We start from the raw sequence: 22100 nt of genomic DNA, 5'->3' as shown, positions 1-22100 counted from the left end.
TAGCACTGTCCTGTCTCACTGGTGATGTAACCATTGGAGACATTGAATGTGGGTGTGAGAGTGTGCGCGCGTGTGCGTGTGTGTGTGTGTGTGTGTGTGTGTGTGCGCGTTTGTATATATGGTATAGACCGCCAAAATACCAGACTTTTCACCTGGGAAAAGTGGACACTTGTGAATAAATTGACAAACCAAGTGTCAGTCTAATTCAAGACTTATATTTTAATTTTTTAGGGCATAAAAGAACGTTTTTTTGAAAAAAAAGAGGAAAATGTGAGCCTACTACTCAGCTGGGACAATAATTATGCTGTATTTATTTTCTAAATAACTTATAAATATGATTTTTGGAGCTGTCAATGTATTACACCTTGCATGACTTCTGTGTGTGTGTATGACACCCTGCTGGTCGTTTTTTATTATTGCACTTTCATACACACACACAAAAAACACACACGCTGGAGGCGGAGACGTGACGTAGAAGTTGGCGTGGCCTAGCACCAAATTTCCCGGGAAAGACTTCAATTTGCCGCGAAAGGGACATTGGACTGGCCTTTTAGGTAAGTATTCAATAAATAATCACTGTAAATACTTCTAGTTATACGTGAGTACGGTCAGCTTAGGTTTTACGAGGTTATTTTTTCATGAGAGGGCCTGTTAAGCCTTTTTTTTTTTTAAAGACGTTTTTATGATTGATAACACGGGACGTTTTGTGCATTAGTTTATATGCAAAGGGGGCTGTAACAGGTGGATCTCTAGGTTTATATGTGTTAAATGTTTTTGCTTGCTTGGCCTCGTTCGTTCGATCCTAGACCTGTACATTTAATTGAATGGACCAGGTAATTAACGGAATACTTTTCCGCGTTTGTTTACACAAACTATTTGCAGCTAGTTAGCTGCAAGAGCTAACGGACTTCCTCATCCTTGTCCCGTTACGGTGATATATGTAAGCAAGAATAAGGTTGATATATAAATGCACATCTGAGCGTAAAAATTCTACTTATGTGGCGGACATATCAATCTAACTTTATTTCTGTCGAAAAAAATATATATAATTTTGAGGTTACTGTTGAGAAGACACACCCATACTTTTGACCTTCATTTTTGGGGGAAAAAGTCCATATTTTACTTGGAGAGCTATAGTAAATTCTGCCTGGATCAGACAGTTGCTCTACCATAATAATTGTATCTTATTTGGAAGAAATGGCGGACATGCATACTGCACATTGATGGGATTCTGCATTGTGACAGATTCACTCCTAATTTTGTCACGTACTGATGAATTCATTGAATAATGAGTGCCTTTTGTGTAGTGCCTTTAAAACCCTTTTTTTTCGTTGGCTTTATTTGAATGAAGGAGCTCTTGATTCAAAATCAGAAAAAAAAAAATGCCAAGGCGAAGGTGTCTGGATCCAAAAAATGAAGCAAGACTTTACATTGATTCTGGAAAAGACAAGCTTGGAATGGATGTGAAATACATCAATGCATTCAAAGGTAAGCTAAATCTCACAATGACATTTGACAATTGATTCTTTCACCTTACATCATTAATGTTGTTTTTTCAATTCTAGGGCGAGGAGTCTTTGCTTGCGCTTCTTTTGAAAAAGGAGACTTCTTGCTAGAATATCGTGGTGAACTTATCAACATACAAGAATGTGAGAGAAGACAGAGGGTGTACCATAACAACATGAAAGCCTTCATGTTTGAGTTTCGCTTCAATGGAAGAGCTTGGTGGTGTTTATCAAGTCCATGTTTAACCAGATTTTTTTTTAATTTATTTAATAGGATCGTAAATCATGATAGTCTACACTTCCAAGCATATACTTTAATAATGTGTTTTCTTTTTCAAGTGTTGATGCAGCAAAAGAGGATGGATCGCTGGGAAGACTGGTCAATGATGACCACATCAACCCAAATGCCAAAATGAAGTCTTTAAATGTGCAAGGAAAGCCCCACTTGTGTTTGTTTGCAACACAGGACATTTACCCAGGAGAGGAGATCACATATGATTACGGAGACTCTGAATGGCCATGGAGAGACAAGGTGATCATAACAGCATGTGATGAGATTGGTTATTGTTAATAGAAAAAAAAAAAGCAATCAGAAAAAACAGTGCTGACTGTATGCCGTTTCAATCTCAGGAATCTGGCCTATGTAAAAAGTCCCAAAACAAATTCATGACAGGGGAAAATACAACTGCAGCCCCCTTAAATGCTCTGAAATCATTTCAGGAGGTAAATTATGCATTCTTTTCACAGCTAATACACTTTTTGGCTTGAAAAGGTTCACAGTATAAGGTTAGCATGCATCTGAAAATAACAGTAGAAATTAAGAAGTCCACTAAGTATGTGTGTGTTTTGACCCTTTATTTTTCTGTATGTCAGTGTGTGATGGAGAAAAGGGACCTTATGACCTTGAGCCAGACTAAACCTGGTTCAATACAACAGCCTCTAACCAGTTGTGAAAAGGTAAATCACCTTAGCACCACTAAGTATCATCTAGAATCCAACTTCCGATGGAGTTCAGCAACTACAGTATTTTCCATGTTCTTTGTCAAATCACCAGTACTAAAACTATTTTGAGGCTTATTAATATTAATAGACTAGAGTGCGATTTACAGTGTTTTTTTTAGTCATTATTGCATTCTTAAGTCACACCAACGTCCATATATATATATATATATATATATATATATATATATATATATATAGTGTGTGTATATATATATAATATATATATATATATAGTGTGTGTATATATATATATATATATATATATATATATATATATATATATATATATATAAATATATATATGTGTGTGTGTGTGTGTTTCCAGTTTAGAATATGGCTTACACTGGCATATGCTGCCATTCGCACCAAAACTATTTAGTGTAGAGGTTGAGGAGTAAAACTACATGTGTATGTGTGTGTTCACATACTGTAGGCATATGATTTAAATTGACATTTCACCTCGCTCTATCTACAAGTCTCACAGTCACATATAATCACCTATCTGTTAGTCTTCAATAACTTCACTTTATCGAACTTTGTTTATTAACAACTCACATTGCTCTCGTATACACATGTTAATCCCCGCCAAAAATGACTGTCCCTTTTTCTCCTTTGTCATCAGTATGCACTTACTTTCAATTGCTTTAGAATTGTATTAAATGACATAACAAACAGTCATAAAAATTCAGCCTAACACGATCTATGGTCATCGAAGTTTAAGTTTTCTTTCCTTTCTGTTTACAGTATCCTGATATGGAGATGTCTCTCCAGCCCTCAAACCTTGAAGACTTTGAACAGGTACATCTGTATACATATGATATGTAACATCAAAATATAAACATAATAATAACATAATATAAATTTAACACCATCACTGGAGTGAAAAACTGGCAAAGGTTTACCTTTCAGGCATATCCCTGCAACTTTATTCAATTTGTAATCAAACAATTCCCTGGAGTCTGACTGTTCCTGTGCATATCTGTGTGTTTTGACCCTGTATTTTCGTGTATTTCAGTGTGTGATGGAGAGAAGCAACATAATGACTTTGAGCAAGACTGAACCTGGTCCAGTACTGCAGCCACTGACCAATTCTGAAAAGGTAAATCATCTCAGCACCAATAAGCATCATTAAGAATCCAACTTCCGGTTGAGTTCAACAACTACAGTATTTTCTAAGTTCTGTGTCAAGTCACCAGTACTAAAACTATTTAGAGGCTTATTAATATTAATAGACTTGAGCCAGATCCACTGGATTTGTAGTTTATTATACAGTCATTATTACATTTTTAAGTCACACCAACGGCTGTGTGTGTGTGTGTGTTCATCTTCGTATATGGCTTACACTGACACAGGCATATGCAGACATTCCCACCGAAACAATTCAGTATGGAGGTTTAGGAGTCAAACTCACCTCCGTATGTATGTGTGTGAGCTTGTAGGCATATGGTTTAAAGTGACATTTCACCTCACTTTATCTACAAGTCTCACAGTCACATATTATCACCTATCAGATAGTCTTCAATAAGTTCATGCTATCAAACTGTGTTTGTTTATTAACTTCTACATTGCCCTTATACACACATTACTCCCCGCTAAAACATACTGTCCCTTTTCGTAAAATGTCATCAGTATGCGCTTACTTTCAGATGCTTAAGAATTGCATTAAATGACAGAATGAACAGAATACAAATTCAATTTAACAGTCTCCGGAGATCAGGATAAACTGACACTCTATCAGTACTCTGTGCACTACTGTTTGTGAAATGACTAAGTAAAACTCAATGATTCTTGATCCTGTATCACTCAAAATCACCCCTGTGATGTCATACGATGTGCCTCTGAAGGTAGGGTCATCGAAGTTTGAGTTTTCTTTCCTTTCTATTTACAGCATCCTGATGTGGAAATGTCTCTCCAGCCCTCAAATGTTGAAGACTTTGAACCGGTACATCCATTTTGTTGAATATAAATTTAGCGGCATCACTGGGAGTGAAAAACTGTCAAAAGTTTACCTTTCAGGCATATTCTTGCAACTTTATTCAATTTGTAATCAAACAATTCCCTGGAGTCTGATTGCTCCTGTGCATATCTGTGTGTTTTGACCCTGTATTTTCTTGTATTTCAGTGTGCGATGGAGAGAAGGGACTTAATGACCTCGAACAAGACTGAACCTCATCCAGTACTACAGCCGCAGACCAATTCTGAAAAGGTAAATCATCTCAGCACCAATAAGCATCATTAAGAATCCAACTTCCCAGTTAGTTCAACAACTTCAGTATTTTCTAGGTTCTGTGTCAAGTCACCAGTACTAAAACTATTTAGAGGCTTATTAATATTAATAGACTTGAGCCAGATCCACTGGATTTATAGTGTATTATGCAGTCATTATTACATTATTAAGTCTCATCAACGTCCGTGTGTGTGTGTTCATCTTAGAATATGGCTTACACTGACACAGGCATATGCTGACATTCCCACCAAAACTATTCAGTGTAGAGGTTTAGGAGTCAAACTCACCTCCGTGTGTATGTGTGTTTGCTTGTAGGATTATGGTTTAAAGTGACGTTTCACCTCGCTTTATCTACAAGTCTCACAGTCACATTTTATCACCTTTCTGATAGTCTTCAATAAGTTCACGCTATCAAACTGTTAGTTTATTAACTTCTACATTGCTCTCATATACACGTGTTAATCCCTGCTAAAACATACTGTCCCTTTTTCTACAATGGCATCAGTATGCGCTTAGTTTCATTTGCTTTAGAATTGCATTACATGACAGAATGAACAGAATTTAAATTCAATTTAACAGTCTCCGTGGATCAGAATAAACTGACACTATCAGTACTTGGTGCACTATTGTTTGTGAAATGACCAAGTAAAACTCAATGATTCTTGATCCTGTATCAGTCAAAATCACCCCTGTGATGTAATGCATTGTGCCTCTGAAGGTATGGTCATCGAAGTTTGAGTTTTCTTTCCTTTCTATTTACAGCATCCTGATGTGGAGATGTCTCCCCAGCCCTCAAATGTTGAAGACTTTGAACCGGTACATCCATTTTGTTAATATAAAATTAACGGCGTCGCTGGGAGTGAAGAACTGCCAAAAGTGTACCTTTCAGGCATATTCTTGCAACTTTATTCAATTTGTAATCAAACAATTCCCTGGAATCTGATTGTTCTTGTGCATTTCTGTGTGTTTTGACCCTGTATCTTCCTGTATTTCAGTGTGCGATGGAGAGAAGGGACTTTATGACCTTGAGCAAGACTGAACCTCATGCAGTACTACAGCCACAGACCAATTCTGAAAAGGTAAATCATCTCAGCCCCAATAAGCATCATTAAGAATCCAACTTCCCGGTTAGTTCAACAACTTCAGTATTTTCTACATTCTGTGTCAAGTCACAAGTACTAAAACTATTTAGAGGCTTATTAATATTAATAGACTCGAGCCAGATCCACTGGATTTATAGTGTTATTATGCAGTCATTATTACATTTTTAAGTCTCACCAACGTCCGTGTGTGTATGTTCATCTTAGAATATGGCTTACACTGACACAGGCATATGCTGACATTCCCACCCAAACTATTCAGTCTAGAGATTTAGGAGTCAAACTCATCCCCGTGTGTGTGCTTGTAGGATTATGGTTTAAAGTGACATTTCACCTCACTTTATCTACAAGTCTCACAGTCACATATTATCTCCTATCTGATAGTCTTCAATAAGTTCACGCTTTCAAACTGTGTTAGTTTATTAAGTCTTCTACATTGCTCTTATACACACGTTAATCCCTGCTAAAACATACTGTCTCATTTCCTACAATGTCATCAGTATGCGCTTACTTTCAATTGCTTTAGAATTGCATTAAATGACAGAATGAACAGAATACAAATTCAATTTAACAGTCTCCATAGATCAGAACAAACTGACACTCTATCAGTACTTGGTGCACTATTGTTTGTGAAATGACCAGGTAAAACTCAATGATTCTTGATCCTGTATCACTCAAAATCACCTCCCTGTGATGTAATGCGTTGTGCCTCTGAAGGTATGAGCATCAAAGTTTGAATTTTCTTTCCTGTCTATTTACAGCATCCTGATGTGGAGATGTCTCCCCAGCCCTCAAATGTTGAAGACTTTGAACCGGTACACACATTTTGTTGAATATAAATTTAACAGCATCACTGGGAGTGAAAAACTGTCAAAAGTTTACCTTTCAGGCATATTCTTGCAACTTTATTCAATTTGTAATTAAACAATTCCATGGAGTTTGATTGTTCCTGTGCATATCTGTGTGTTTTGACCCTGTATTTCAGTGTACGATGGAGAGAAGGGACTTAATGACCTCGAGCAAGACTGAACTTGGTCCAGTACTGCAGCCACTGACCAATTCTGAAAAGGTAAATCATCTCAGCGCCAATAAGCATCATTACGAATCCAACTTCCGGTTGAGTTCAACAACTACAGTATATTCTAAGTTCTGTGTCAAGTCACCAGTACTAAAACTATTTCGAGGCTTATTAATATTAATAGACTCGAGCCAGATCCACTGGATTTATAGTGTATTATACAGTCATTATTACATTTTTAAGTCACACCAACGGCTGCGTGTGTGTGTGTGTTCATCTTCGTATATGGCTTACACTGACACAGGCATGTGCAGACATTCCCACCGAAACTATTCAGTGTGGAGGTTTAGGAGTCAAACTCACCTCCATGTGTATGTGTGTGTGCTTGCAGGATTATGGTTTAAAGTGACATTTCACCTGGCTTTATCTACAAGTGTCACAGTCACATATTATCACCTATCTGACAGTCTTCAATAATTTCACGCTATCAAACTGTGTTAGTTCAATAAGTCTTCTACATTGCTCTTATACTCACGTTAATCCCTGCTAAAACATACTGCCCCTTTTCAAACAACGTCATCAGAATGCGTTCACGTTCAATTGCTTTAGAATTGCATTAAATGACAACATAAACAGGAATACACATTTAAACTTTTTTATTAATTAATCGTACTTTCATTTACAGTGTAAGGAGTTCTATCATAATTTTAGTTAAATTATTCAGTCGTTCAAAACTAAATATATTTGTTCCAGATTAGCACTGGACTTGTCCCCTTTCACCAGGTGGCTACAAAAGAGCAGGTAAAACACTTAGGTTTTTCTGCTTCATTTGAATAGATTGTTCTTCGACACGACCGATTTGTGTCATGTGTTTTGACAGTTAAGAGCAAGTCGCCGACTTCAAAACCTACGGAAGCATCATGCTCAGCGTGAGGAAGCATTTGATAAGGCCAAGAAAAAACTGCTTGAGGGAGGGAAGCAAATGATTTTGAATCTGGTTAAGAGAATTAATGATTCGGTGAGTTTTTAATTCTAAGCAAAATTAAAATGCTATTTTGGCCGTATGCCAATAAATCACTATAAAAGTGTATATGAGAACATTATTCTTAGAACACTAATTTGCTTGCAAATGTAGCCAAATTTCTCAAAACATTCAAATTCCCCAAGAATAAATGGGAAGGTTTCAACAGATTCCTTACTTACTAATTAATATAATTATTGCTATGGCTAACCTACCGCAAAGTAGGCTAGCCATAATAGTGTACATTAGTTTCACATCGTATACCAACACATCATGTCATGTGTGGTTGTCTTTGAGATTTTCAAAACCTTAACCTGCTACACATTTTAAATAGTGCAGCAGATTTTCTTATGTTAAATGCGCAGTGTCAAGAAAACTATTGGGTCTTTTCCAATTGAAACGAAAAGTGAGACAATATTACGCTAAGAAGGGAACTGAGGGAATATTAATTACATAAATAATGTTTCATTTATGTAATTTGATAATGGTGGAGTAATGACAAATTTTGTAGGCTTGATAATGAATCATTAATATGGCATTGTCAAATACAATTGTGTGCAGGAATTCAAATGTTACTATCAATGTAACCATTTAAAAATATATATGCTCTTTAGGATAGTATTGTGGGGAAGTAATACTACTTGTATATAAACAGACTGTCCCTTTTTCTCCTGTCAGCAGTATGCTCTTACTTTCAGTTGCTTTAGAATTGTATTAAATGACAGTACAAACAGGAATACGAATTCAACCTAACACTATACATGGATCAGAAGAAACGGACACTCTGTCAGTAGTTGTTAGACGATTGTTTGTGAAATGACCAAGTAAAACGCAATGATTCTTGATCCTGTATCACTAAGAATCACCACTGTGATGTAATGTGTTGTGCCTACAACGGTTTGGTCATCTGAGGTTAATTTTTTCTTCATTTCTCTTTACAGCAGCCTGATGTAGCGCTGCCATCCCTAAGCTCAGAGTTTGAAGGCATTGAACAGGTATATTCAGTTGGTAAATTGAATTCATCCATCTGTCCGTCCATTATCTTCCGCTTATCTGGGGTCTGGTACCAGGTGCCTAGACTTCCACATCGTCCAGCTCCTCCATGGCTATCTCCAGGCGTTCCTAGGCCAACCGAGAAACATAGTCTCTCCAGCGTGCCCTGGGTAATCCCCGGGGGCTCGTCCCGGTGTGACATACCCGGTGGAAATGGGGGGGATGCCGGTCAGATCTGACAGACCCAAACGTATTGTGCGGGTCTGCTGGGAATATCTGGTAGAGTCCCACCTCAGAAGGCGTTTCAACTCCCAACTCTGGGAGAATTTGTCCCACGTTTCAGGGGAGGGGGACCATGTTCCGCGTCTCCATTATCCAGGCGCCTGATTGAAGTTTTGTAAGGTAGTAGGCGCCTGTCGTGATGTAAATCCATGTAACCTTTGGTTGACAAGGGTAAGGAATGCCTTCAAGCTGAAGTTCTATATCGGGAGTTCTATTGGGTCTTTTTGGCTTGTAGGAATCCATAGGCAGCTGACAAATACTGACCGGCCAAGCGGAGTGCAGCTTGGGTATTTGGCGAGGCAAAAACCCGGGCATGAGAGAAGTTCGGTGAGGCCATGGAAAATGAGATCCTGATTACTTTGAGAAAATTCTGGTCCACTATCTGGTGTCTCAGGAGGGGTAAGCAGTGCACCATAAATATTATTTACAAAGGATATAGCGCGCTGCTGACCTGTGGGCAGAATACTTCGAAGACCTCCTCAATTCCTCCGACATGTCTTCCTCAGAGGAAGCAGAGTCTGGAAGCACGTGGGCTCTCCCATCTCTGTGGCTGAAGCTGCCAAGGTGGTCAAAAAAAAAAGTCCTTGGTGGAAGGCCCCCAGGGGTGGATGAGAACTGCCTGAGTTCTTAAAGGCTCTGGATGTTGTGGTGCTGTCCTGGTCGACATGCCTCTGCAACATCACTCGGACATCGGGGACAGCGCCTCTAGATTGGCAGACCGGTGTGATGATTCCCCTTTTTAAGAAGCGGGACCAGAGGGTGTGTTCCAATTATAGAGAGATCACACTCTTAAGCCTTCTCTATAAGATATATTGGGGGTGCTGGAAAGAAGGGTGCGTCAGGAAGTAGAACCTCAGATTCAGGAAGAGCAGTGTGGTTTTTGTCCCGGTCGAGGCACAATGGACCAGCACTACACCCTTCGCAGGATCCTCAAGCATTTATGGGAGTTCGCCCAACCAGTCTGTGTGTGCTTTTTGGACTTTGAGAAGGAGTGAAGGCCTTAGACAGTGTCTCTCATTGAATTCTGTGGGGGCTGTTTCAGGAGGGGGGGGTACCTAGCCCTCTGATACGGACTGTTCGGGCCCTGTACCATCCATGTCAGAGTTTAGTCTGTATTTCCAGCGGGAAGTTGAATTCGTTTCCAGTGAGAGGTGGACACTGCCAAGGCTGCCCTTTGTCACGGAGTCCGTTCATTACTTTTATGGACAGAATTTATCGTTGCATCAGAAGTAATGGGGGTCTCAGTATTGCTTCTCTGTTCTCTGCTACTAGTGATGATGTGGTGTTGTTGGCGTCTTCAGGCAAGGACCTCCAACTTACAGAGCGATTTGAATATGAAACCTATCCATCCATCATCTCTAGCTTATCGTGGTTCAGATTGCGGGGGCAGCACCCTCAGCAGTGAAGCCCGGACTTCCCTCTCTCCGGCCATTTCGTCCAGCTCCTCTAGGCGAATCCCCATGTGTTCCCGCACCAAGAAAGAGGCATAGTCCCTCCAGCGTGTCCTGGGTCGTCCCTGGGGTCTCCTCCTGGTTGGACATGTCCGTAACACCTCACCAGGGAGATGTCTGGGAGGCATGATAACAAGATGCCCGCACTACTACACCTCTACTGGCTCCTCTCAACGGAGAGGAGCAGCAGCTCGACACTGGGTCCTTCCCGGATGACCGAGCTACTCACCCTGGCTCTAGGGGAGAGCCCAGACAGCTTGCAGAGGAATCTCATTTCGGCTGCGTGTCTCTGAGATCTCATTCTTTTGGTCATAAAAGACAGCTTGTGAGGGCAGGAACGTAGATTGCTTTGCCTTTTTGGTTCAGCTCTCTCTTTACCAGGGTTTGGAACACAGCAGATGTTGAATCGATCCGCCTGTCGATCTTCCATTCCATTTTACCCTCACTCATGAAGACCCCAAGATACTTGAACTCCTCCACTTGGGGCAGGACCTCATCTCTGACCCCGAGAGGGCACACCACCCTTTTCCGACTGAGGACCATGATCTCTAATTTGGAGATGCTGATCTTCATCCTTCTGCTTCACACTCAGCTGCGAACTGCTCCAATGAGAGTTGGAGGTCACGGTCTGAAAAAGCCAACAACACCACATCATCCGCAAATAGCAGAAATGAAACTCTGAAACCAGACCCCTCCTCAATGCTTTGGCTGCGCCTACAGATTCTGTGAATAAAGGTAATGAAAAGAAATGGTGAAAATGGGCAGCCTTGGCGGAGTCCAACCACCACTGGAAACGGATTCAACTAACTGCCAGAAATGTGGTGTTAAAGGGACAAAACTGGCAGTATCAAGGCTTTGGGTACACCGTACTTCCAAAGCGACTCCCACAGAATTTCCCAAGGGACACGATTCAACACCTTCTGCAAGTCTACAACACACATGTAGACTGGATGGGCGAAATTACTTGTACTATTGAGGATCCTGCCGAGGGTGTAGATTTGGTCCACTTTTCCACGGCCAGGACAAAAACCACCCTGCTCCTCCTGAAATCGAGATTCGACCCCTGAATAGAATTTACCGAGGAGGCTGAGGAGTGTGATTCCTCTATAGGTGGAACACACCCTCCAGTCCCCCTTATTAAAAAGCGGAACCACCACCCCAATCTACTAATCCAGAGGTGTTGTCCCGGATGACTATGCGATGTTGCAGAAGCGTGTCTGCCAGGACAGCTCTACTACATCCAGAGCCTTTAGAAATGCCGGGCGGATCTCATCCACCCCCAAGGCCTTGCCACCAAGGAGTTTTTTTGACCACGATGGTGACTTCAGCCCCAGAAGCCCGCCTCAGAGCTTCCGGACTCTGCTTACTCAGAAGAAGGCGTGTCGATGGGTTTTATGATGTCTTCAGAGTATTCTGTCCACTGGTTCACGGCGTCCCAAGTTGAGGTCAGCAGCACCCCATCCCCACTGCCATAGAGGTGACATTCCATGTCCCAAGAGCTAGCTTCTGCAGCTGGAGTTGGAGCGCCAAGTTTCCTGTCTTTGGCCGCCGCCCAGCTCACACTCCACCCGACCTACGGCCCATCCCACAGGTGCTGAGCCCCATGGGTGTGGGCTTGGCTACCAGGTACTCGCCAGCTAGCCCCACCTTCAGGCTTTGCTTCGGAGGGGGGCCACAGTGACCGGCGTCTGAATGTGGGCACCTCGACTCCATGTATTTTATCCATCATTAGAGGAAAATGGTTCATGCTTAGTCTGGTTCCTTACTTAGGACTTGTTTGCCCTGGGTGACCTTTCTAGGGGCATTAAGCCCCAGACAACTTAGCTCCTCGGATCATTGGGGCGTGCAAACCCCTCCACCACGTTAAAGTGACGGCCCAGAGAGGGATGAGTGTGAAGTCTTGGGTCGATGATGATCAGAATCATGGTCTTTGTTGGAAAAAAGGTGGAGTACACTTTCCCAGTCGGGAGTAGATAACGTCCTGCCCCAAGTGTCGGAGTTTAAGTATCTTGGGATAATTTTTGAAAGTGTTGGTAGGAGGGAAAGGACCAAGCTCTCCATTAACCAGTCGATCTACATTCCTGCCCTCATCTATGTGTCATGGGTGAAAGAATGAGATCCCGGACACAAGTGATTGAATTGAGTTTCCTTCACATGATGATCTTACCCTAAGAGATAGGGTGAGAAGCATTGTCATACTGGAGGGTCTCAGTGTCAAGCCGTTGCTCCTCGGCATTGAGAGTAGCTAGTTGAGGTGGACGCCTCCCTGGTAAAGTGTTCCGTGCATGGGAAAAGGGCCTGGGATGACCCAGGACATGTCAGAGAGATTATGTGTTTGGGCTGGCCTGAGAACGCCTAGGGATCCTCCCAGGGGAGCTTGACGAAATGACCAGGGAGAGGAAAATCTGGGCTTCCCTGCTCAAGCTGGTACCCTCACAACCCAACCGTACTGTAGAATGAAGCGCTTGAAAATGAATGGATGGGTGGTAAGGGCGCGGTGTTGAGGCGGTATGAGAGCCGTTAATTGTCCTGTTTTACAATTTATCATGTCAACAGCAGTATTTTGGTGCACACAAAAACTTGGGTAATACTTTGTAATTGCAGCCACATTTGATCTATGCATCTTTGTTGTACTTTTTTTTTTAGTGTGCAATCCCATATGGTTTTGAAATGTTCTGCCAACATGCTCTACAGAGATTTTTTCTTTTGTCCTCAGGAATGTTGTGAACATCTTCTTGAGACAATAATACTGTCTGCCTTTGACAAGTGTGTTATATGCTTGGGACCTATATCTTCTTTGACATGGACTGGATACAAATGCAAAGGTAAAGTAAATTGAACGCATTGCTTTTTCCAAAGTGTCCACAGTGAGCCATTATAGTCAGAAACCAAACAGCCTTGTAACCAAATATCCACAGCACCCTTGTTTCTGACTATGGTCCGCATGGTGTAACTATATAATTGATTGTAAAATTGTGTTGCAACTCTGACTGTATATTGGCCTAACATTTTCAAACTCTGTTACAGTTTGTTCAAGAGTCTGGCATCTATCCTGCTACAGACGGAAGAACGATGGGGATAGAATATTAGACTCCGATGAGAACAGCCAAAGTGAATATGTCCCAGATTCAGAATCTGATTCAGATTCAAGCATGATTTTGGAAAGAATACCATCATTGCCCAGTAGTAGTTCATCCAACAGATTAGACACATATGTAACAAACAAAGCCAGCATGACAAAATGTTTGCCCCTTCCTGCCAAGCCCGCAGAAGTCTCTCCCAGTGAAACACCAGATTCAGAGGTTTCTAATGAAGACTCATCAAATAGGCATGTGACAAATACAGATAAACAAACTCCACCTCTTGAGTTGAGCAACAGAAACTACTGTTTTGTATGTGGTAAACCACAAAGTAGACTGACTCGCCACCTGAAAGTACACATGTCTCACCCTGAAGTTTCATATGCATTTTATCTCCCTGAACACTCACAGGAACGCAAAGCGCTATTTCTTAAAATGCGAAACCGGGGCAATTTTCAACATAACACTGGGATCCTCAGAGGTGAAAAAGGACAATTAAAAGTAAAAAGGAGGCCTAAAGCTCCTGCTGTGACTCAAAAATTCTTGCACTGTATGCACTGTCAGGGATTATTTGTACGCAAAGAACTGTGGAGACATGTCCGAAGATGTCCTTTTAGGCCAGAAAGTGAGAATTTGGATAAACAAGAAGGACGAGCCAGAGTTCTGTGTTTGGCTACAGCCCAACAGACTGTATTCAGCCAACACTTCTCAAGTGGAATTTGGAAGATTCTGACTCGAATGAACACGGATGATATTGGCCTGGCTGTGCGAAATGACCTATCCATTGTTCAGTTGGCCCAGTCCTTGTACAGCAAACATGGACAAGACTCAACAAAGCATGAATACATTCGTCAAAAGCTCCGGGAAGTGGGACGACTGCTGATTTGTCTGCGTGCTGACTTCTCTATCAACAGCATGGAAGAAGCCATAAAGCCCTCAAACTTCCTGACAGTTATTCAAGCTGTGAAGAAAGTTGCTGGGTTTAATGACGAAAGCCTCTCCTATGAAACACCCAGCCTAGCTTTGAAATTGGGACAATCGCTCAAGAAAATTTGCGACCACATTCATTCTCGTGCCCTAATGGCAGAAGATGACACATTGGTGAAGTCAACAGAAACTTTCATGAAACTGTACAGATCTCAGTGGTGTGAGCTGGTTTCCCACAAAGCTCTGCACACCCTGAGCAGTGCCAAGTATAATAAACCAACAACACTGCCTTTCACAGAGGATGTCCAGGTACTTCACCAGTACCTCCAGAAGACGGCACACAGTGCAGTTACTAACTTGAAGGAGCAAGCAACACCAAAGAACTACGCTGAGCTTGCTAAAGTTACTTTAGCACAAATTATTGTATTCAATCGTAGACGCGCTGGAGAAGTCTCAAAAATGCTCGTCAAAGGTTTTGACGAGAGGGACAGAACACAGCTGCATAAAGATGTAGCCATGGGCCTGTCTAAGCTGGAGCAGAGGTTGTGCAACTATTTCACCAGAGTAGAAATTGTTGGGAAAAGAGAGAGAAAGGTTGTGGTTCTTCTTGCGCCGTCTACGGTTGAAGCTCTATCACTGCTGAGTAGCAAAAGGAAGGAATGCAGTGTCCCGCATGACAATGTTTTTTTATTTGGAAGGCCTAAAACCCTGACCCACTACAGGGGACATGATTGCTTGCGTGTTTATGCAAGCTTGTGTGGAGCAAAACAGCCAGAGTTCCTCAGGTCAACTCACCTTCGAAAACATGTCGCCACACTATCACAAATCCTGAATTTGAAAAAAAATGAACTCGACCAGGTTGCAGATTTTCTGGGACATGATATTCGGGTCCATCGGGATTTCTACAGGTTGCCAGTCCCAACCACACAATTGGCAAAGATATCCAAACTGCTACTTTCCATAGAGAAAGGTGATCTTTCCGGGCTACAAGGAAAATCTCTGGATGAAATTGAAATCGAAGGTAAGCTAATGTTTTCTTTAGAAGCCCCCCACCCTCACCACACACGCATACATACACATACATCCTTTCGCGCTTGTGTCAATGGTTCATTGGTCATGTGAGCTAAGATCATTCTGTACTAATACAGACCAGTTTCTTCAGTTAAGGGTCTGATGGCTCACTGTTCTTTCATTATGACAACCTTTTTTTGTCTAGAAAGCTTGTCATTTAGTGAGACTGAAGATAATGACAGTGAGCCTAAGGGCATCACCAAAGGGATCAAACAACCATTGCCTGAACATGGCGAAGACCTGGATCCAGCATCAGTCTGTACGATCCTGAAACATGAACAGGAGTCTGGATTCAAGGGTGTGTTCTCAGTTTTCTTGATTTTTTTTCTTTCATTAGATGGGACAAGAATAGTCTTCTTGACAAGGCATTTTTCACAAGTAATTTTTGTTTTTTTTTATTAGATACACAATCACATGTGATGTCTACAGGAGAAGACATAGTCCCTACATCTAGCGGTAAGGCAAAATTTAAGATCTTTGAATGTTAAAACCCTCTTCCCATGGGTTCTCCTTTGGGAAGCACGGCTCTCAAGCACGCCTCCAAGATACATGATTCGTGACTGCTGCCCTCATTGGTCGATAGAAGGAGGACAGGGCAGGAGTTGTAATATACCCCAACTCCCATGATCACGCCGGGAGCCAATCATGACGTGTCTTGTAGGCGTGCTTGAGAGCCGGGCTTTTCAACGTCCCATATGCTGTTGTGACAGAGACTCAGAATGGAGCAATCGGGCATTGTAAAGAGAACTTTAGTCCTCTTTTCCAACCTGCAGCCATTCGAAAGCCTGCATTAGTCCCTTACCAAAAACTGTGAAGAGCAGCGGTTTCACGTATTTGTTTTGCAGCCTTTTTAATTTTCACACATTAGTCAGACTTACTTCTGATTGTTCAAGTACTTGTGTATAACTTTTGTTCTGTTTTTGACCATGCATTTCTCTCAGGAAAAGATGATGCTGGTCAAGATTATGACGCTAGAAGACAGCCAAAGAGAATGTGGACCAAACCAGAAATCGCTGCAGTGATGCGACATTTTGGAGGCCACATTAGGAAAGGAAAACTTGCCTCTAAAGTTGAATGCAGGCAGTGCAAGGAGGCAGAAGACTCTGCGTTGTCACAACGTACGGTACAAAATATAAGAGACTTTGTAAGGAACCGAATCATCACAATCAAGAGGCAGCAGGCTCAGAAAAAGCTGTAAACCCATAGCCATTTTCAGCAATAAAAAGGTTTTTTTTTCGATAATCAATCAATTTCATGTACTCTTAATACTTTTACAAATATATTTTACTACTCAACTGAAAATTTCATCACCTATACTCAAGGCTCACATAGCGACAAATCCCGGCTCATCTTGGGAACGTCACATAGAGAATCCCCCAAAAAACAGTTGGAAAATGTGTTTTTAAATGTATTAATTGGACAGGAAATGCTAAAAAATGCTAAGAAAATGCTAAATAGGTGTATCAACTCTTTAGTTTACATTATTGCACTTGGATTAAAGTTGTTCAGATGCTATCCACATTTCCATGTTTAAGTTTGGAGTTCCACAATAGTTTTGCATTTGTTTAATAATAATAATAAACAGCTCCACTATAAAACTCACACATAACCAAAAGTGATTTGAGTTAGTGGATTTTTTTTCTTGATCTTGATAGACTCCGTTGGGTCTCTTGTTATTGTTAACTGAGAATGTCTGATTCAGTATTTTTGACAGACATTGTTTACAGTTTGATAATCAGGAATCGTTATAATTTTATATAATGCTGTTAATTTCATAATGGCAGGCTACTTGGTCTTTTCATTGAAAGAGCCTGGGTTAAAGGAACCATTGTTAATAAAGACAATTGTCTACACCCTTCATGCAGTTGCTTCTTAATTTGGTAAATTGTAGTTATGACAACATTGCCGTTTTAAGGTCTCAACATTGTTGATACTCTTTACTGTCTTGTGGTCTATTAATTAGTTGTGAATGAGCACTTACAAGGTTGAAATCATCACTCATCTACAGCTACTACTCACGTTTGCTTCTGTGCACTTATTGTATAGAAGTGTCTGGTTAGTGTTTTTATGTTAATTTTAGGTGTTGAGGGTGTGCCCTCGTTGTCCATTTAAAGTCAACATATTCTTGTTGTGTCCATGTATACCACAATTCAAGTGTCGTCATTGGTGTCTGGTTGGTGTGTTTATGTTAATTTTGGGTGGTGAGGGTGTGCCCTCGTTGTCCATTTAAAGTCATCATAATCCTGGTTTTGTCCATGCATACCACAATTCAAGTGTCATCCGAAACCACCATCTAGTCAGGTCTTGTGATCTCAGGTTCTGAACCTCTTTTCTAAGAGCTAAAGTGTTCTAAAATTTTCTCAATTTTTTGGTAGTGATTTGACCTTACTTCTATTGTTCTAGGCCCTTTTAAAAGGTGTGTCAACTTAAACCACCATCGAGCCGGTTTGTGACACTTGTCAATTTATACCCTATAAACACGTATGTGTGTGTGTGCATGTGTGTGTGTGTGTGTGTGTGTGTGTGTGTGTGTGCATTCCTTACGTTGGCACCGGGTGGCCCTTGGCTTCGCACTCAATGATGATGTTATCTCTGGGGTCAACAATGTAGTCCTTCACCGACTGCTTAGTTATAGTAGGGGGCTGTTTCACTGAAGGAAGAGGGCAAACAGGGCAGAGGTTACATAGCTACACTACCACACACACGCACAAACACACACAGAAAACACACAAACACGGACGCCCTTTTCACATATGTATTTATTCTAATAATTTAGTTAAATGGTATACGTGCTTGTTGGGGCACACGTTCACATGTTTTGGTGAGTCTGGTCAAATGAATAAATGTATACATTTAGAGGAAATTACACAGATAGCCTTTAGTTATCAATGAAAAAAAAAGCTGTGGTCACCAAGAAAAGCTTTGATTTTCTTTTTTGGATTTCGTCGGCCTGTCTGGCGATACTTTGTCCAGTTTTGCTCCCGGTTTGGTTCTGTCTCATTTCCTTGTTAAAACTTCCTTTTTTGAGTCACATATTTCTCAGTTTTCCTGCATTTTTTGGCTCCCCTTCCTTCCTCCTCCCAACTTACCATGCCCAGACAGGACACTTATATTAAATTGCCATTTGTAATTTAGCGTACAATCTTGTTAAAGCTTGCCTGCTCTTGGTGGACTTCATAAAACTTTGTGGACAAAAAATTTGAAATTATAATTACTTTTTCGAAATTTTGGCACGTAGAATGATAAGTTTTAATTGCTGAAAAATAGCCTGTGTAGCCCAGTAATGCATAAGTGTGCGCACGTGTGAATGTGCCATCCTGGAGAAGTTCGACAACCTGTGCAACTTCTGTAGGGTTAAGGAATCGCCTCATACTGCCAGTAGAGATAATTACGCCAGCCCAAATCAGCACGAGTGGAAAACCAGCCGAAAAAGATCAAGAGGGAGAAGTTGAAATGACCTCCACATGTAAAACCAGTCCTGTTTAGAGGGTTTTCTAATTGTTGCCACTGAACTGCACCTGTTGTCCATGAACACCAATACGGCTGAAATTGATTAACCAGGCCCTCAGCTGCTTAACCAACCAGAAAATGATCAGACAGGTTCAATTCAATTCATGTCAGGCCAAATAAAATATAGTGTACCTTTATATTTTGTGAGCAGTTTATATTATATATATATATATATATATATATATATATATATATATATATATGTGTGTGTGTGTGTGCGTGCGTGCGTGCGTGCGTGCGTGCGTGCGTGTGTGTGTGTGTGTATGGCAGGCAATCGAAACCTATGTTAAATAGCTAATGTTTTTAGGACTCCAGGTAAAAACATCCAAATTGTACATACATATTAAAAATTGGTTCCAAAATAGTAGAGTAAGTACTACGAGTACATAATATACATGTATACAATCAAAAAACATAATAAATAAAAAATGTAGAAGGGATGTATTTATCTTTGAGTGGCGCTTGTTATACAGTACCCATATTTCTTAATAAGGGTAGCTTAGGCTAAGCTATCTTCATTTTTCTTGATTATCTCCAGCTTCGTGTCCTTATAAATCATCTTCTTACATCTCTCTTTAACATCACTATCAATCCTGGCAATCTTGGGACCCATGGCTAATCCTTTCAAGTTTGAATTAAGCAGTAAAATGCACTATAAATACGGTTTTGTTACCACTCGCGATACACCAAAGTTTGACTATTTTGAAACGAGTGAGGCCGACCAATAACAGACCAGCATCTCAGTCATGTGACGGCAACAAAAAATAAGTGTAATTACCTAAAAACGCCTGCAGATGGAGACAAAACAACACAAATACAGCCAAACAGTATATTATATATAGTATATTTGTATATGTGTTACAGTGCCAATTAACAGGAGGGTGTTTGCTCTTTTTTTTTGTCATGTGTCAATGGCACAGAAAAGAAAAACCAATCATTTTTGGGCTCATTCAATCAATCAGCAAAGGAGGACAAGCTTGTCCACGTTGAGTGCTTTTACTTTGCAAATCTGGATGCAGATCAGGTTCCTTTTCCTGTTTGGTGCTTTCTGAACTACGGAGTCGACCACGCGCAGGGTAGCAGAGCAGATCAGATCTTTCAAGTCCTGTGTAAAGTTGGCTGACAGTAGCGCAATGGGGCAGCCAGATACACAGGATGTGGAAACGCTTTTATTTATTAACATGGCTGCGTAGTGCTGTGCAGCGGGGACATAACGCAGTATGTTGTATCCAACATACACATTCATAAAGCTAAGCATGTACATCCCATGTCTTCCTATTCTGAGGATATTTGTTTGTTTACTGATGCGGCTTGGACAGGCTGCCGGCCACTTATCAGTCTCGTGAGTGTGTGAATGAGATTGTTTACATTGTCACCCTACAGTGACGTAGAATTTACCTCTGACTTGGGCTAATTAAACCGGTCCCAAAGGACCCGCGCAAACCATAACTGATGGACTCATGAAACTTTTTGAATGATGTGATGTCACTGTGTGGACACAGACAATGTGCTTAAATGTGGGAGAATGTGTGTGAGAATGACATTGATTTATTTTTAATGATGAAGTTGTTTTGTACGTTAATTCTGTTCACGGTCATTATACAGGAAATGCCAGTTACTCCTTGTCCCAATACAAATGCACTAAAAAGGTCTTTTATTTATAGCGTTTTTGTGGAATAAATTATCATGTGAACTCCTCGCCATTGAGGAAATCTCTTTTAAAAGGTATTTGAAACTTTGGTGGACTCAATGAGGTCTTGTTTTTTGTATCAGTGCTGATTTTGCTTTTGTTTTGTTTTTAACAGTTTTCCTTTTTATTTTATTTTTTTATTCCTTTATTATTGTTTTAAGTTTGTGTTAGCTCGTGATGTGCTGCAATAATCTTTCGTAGTAATACTGGGTAAAACATTGAGGATCATATTTATCATTTTGTATGTACAGTATACCTATTGTTGGACCCCAGGAAAACTAGCTGGATGCATTGGTACTAGCTAATTGATATCTTTAATAAAAGCAAATCAAATATATGCCTATTTTAAATGCTCCTGTGGACTAATGCACTTTTTCCCCAAGACAAATTTCTCTCAATTTGTCTGACAGTGCTATTAATGCCCTTAATTTTTCCAAAACTATTACCCCTCCCATCCTTTCCAAACAGATTAATCACAAATACTTTTTCAGTTATGTTTTTGGCAGTAGGTTCACAGAAAAAGACAGACAAGTGATAACATGTTAACACAAAAGACTTACAGTCAGCCAGGACCTTTGCTGTTAGTCCAACGTCAAGCAACAGGGAAAGAAAGTGAGGGCAAATTATAAAGATGTTGATTATATTACACACACATAAACTGCATTTAGTACATTATTCTTATTTAACTATTCTATCTGCATTCTACACCATTGGCATATTGTTACACAGTCTACAAATACAAGAGAACTGATAACTTACCTGTTTGTCGAGTTCATATGTTGAGCAAAGAGAAAAAAAAACACAAACCAGTTGAGTCATCAATACATTTTACACATAAAAGAATGTAAAAACAATTAAATCAGATGTAAATGGAGGACTGAACCCATCGGGCGCGATTGCATTTATAGCTATATTAGTTAAGTTTAAATATTTGGGGGTTTTGTTCACAAATAGAAAAAGGATAGAACATGACCATCGCCCACAGTGATGTGGTATTGTCGTATCGTGTTGAACAATAGCTGAGCCTACAAGAGTTTCTTACAACTGTTAAGCTTCATGAACACCCCAAATTTTGGTTTGACTGAAAATTAGTTGTCGGTATAAAGAACACAATGTTACTCTAGAATTTCCATTGAATAAGCTTTCATTCTAAATGTTTTTGAGAAAAATTTAACTTCATGTGATTTTGTTCAATATTCATTTCATGAAAGAAGCCAGGTTCA

General features: G+C 40.5%; 2 protein-coding genes across 17 annotated transcripts in view; one reads left to right on the top strand and one right to left on the bottom strand.

The window, feature by feature from the left end:
* nfasca (neurofascin homolog (chicken) a) overlaps positions 1–22100 on the bottom strand; it is a 183522-nt gene that overhangs the window by 71264 nt on the left and 90158 nt on the right. For all 15 annotated transcript variants that reach the window (XR_015866674.1, XM_088424176.1, XM_088424183.1 and 12 more), the window contains exons 4-5: positions 21438–21455; positions 18222–18327 (exon numbers count right to left, since the gene is read on the bottom strand). Coding sequence is in view for 14 of the 15 variants with exons in the window: in XM_088424176.1 (XP_088280302.1) it covers positions 18222–18327; positions 21438–21455 (124 nt within the window). In the remaining variant the exon portion in view is untranslated. The remainder of the gene's footprint in view (positions 1–18221; positions 18328–21437; positions 21456–22100) is intronic.
* Positions 118–17241, top strand: LOC148417662 (uncharacterized). 2 transcript variants are annotated; one of them, XM_088424190.1, is made up of 21 exons: positions 118–1488; positions 1566–1728; positions 1845–2037; positions 2136–2228; positions 2379–2462; positions 3252–3305; positions 3523–3606; positions 4396–4449; positions 4630–4713; positions 5497–5550; positions 5730–5813; positions 6596–6649; positions 6820–6903; positions 7606–7653; positions 7733–7870; positions 8815–8868; positions 13316–13424; positions 13627–15627; positions 15823–15975; positions 16080–16133; positions 16619–17241. In XM_088424190.1, the coding sequence occupies exons 1-21, from the start codon at positions 1383–1385 to the stop codon at positions 16873–16875; spliced, it is 4005 nt and encodes a 1334-aa protein (XP_088280316.1). In that variant the 5' UTR covers positions 118–1382; the 3' UTR covers positions 16876–17241. The 2 variants fall into 2 exon arrangements, with proteins under 2 accessions (XP_088280316.1, XP_088280317.1); XM_088424191.1 differs by lacking the exons at positions 7606–7653; positions 7733–7870.

Source organism: Hippichthys cyanospilos, chromosome 9 (assembly GCF_059441005.1).
Source record: "Hippichthys cyanospilos isolate Australia breed blue-spotted pipefish chromosome 9, RoL_Hcya_1.0, whole genome shotgun sequence".
Taxonomy (NCBI): domain Eukaryota; kingdom Metazoa; phylum Chordata; class Actinopteri; order Syngnathiformes; family Syngnathidae; genus Hippichthys; species Hippichthys cyanospilos.
Note: the sequence above shows the minus strand (reverse complement) of the source record. Positions and strands in the feature narration are given on the sequence as shown.

Excerpts from the sequence above, each read along its gene's own strand:
- LOC148417662 (XM_088424190.1), top strand. The coding sequence starts at position 1,383 with ATGCCAAGGCGAAGGTGTCTGGATCCAAAAAATGAAGCAAGACTTTAC. Across the intron at positions 6,904-7,605 it reads CACTGACCAATTCTGAAAAG|ATTAGCACTGGACTTGTCCC; the intron begins GTAAATCATCTC and ends TATTTGTTCCAG. Across the intron at positions 16,134-16,618 it reads CATAGTCCCTACATCTAGCG|GAAAAGATGATGCTGGTCAA; the intron begins GTAAGGCAAAAT and ends CATTTCTCTCAG.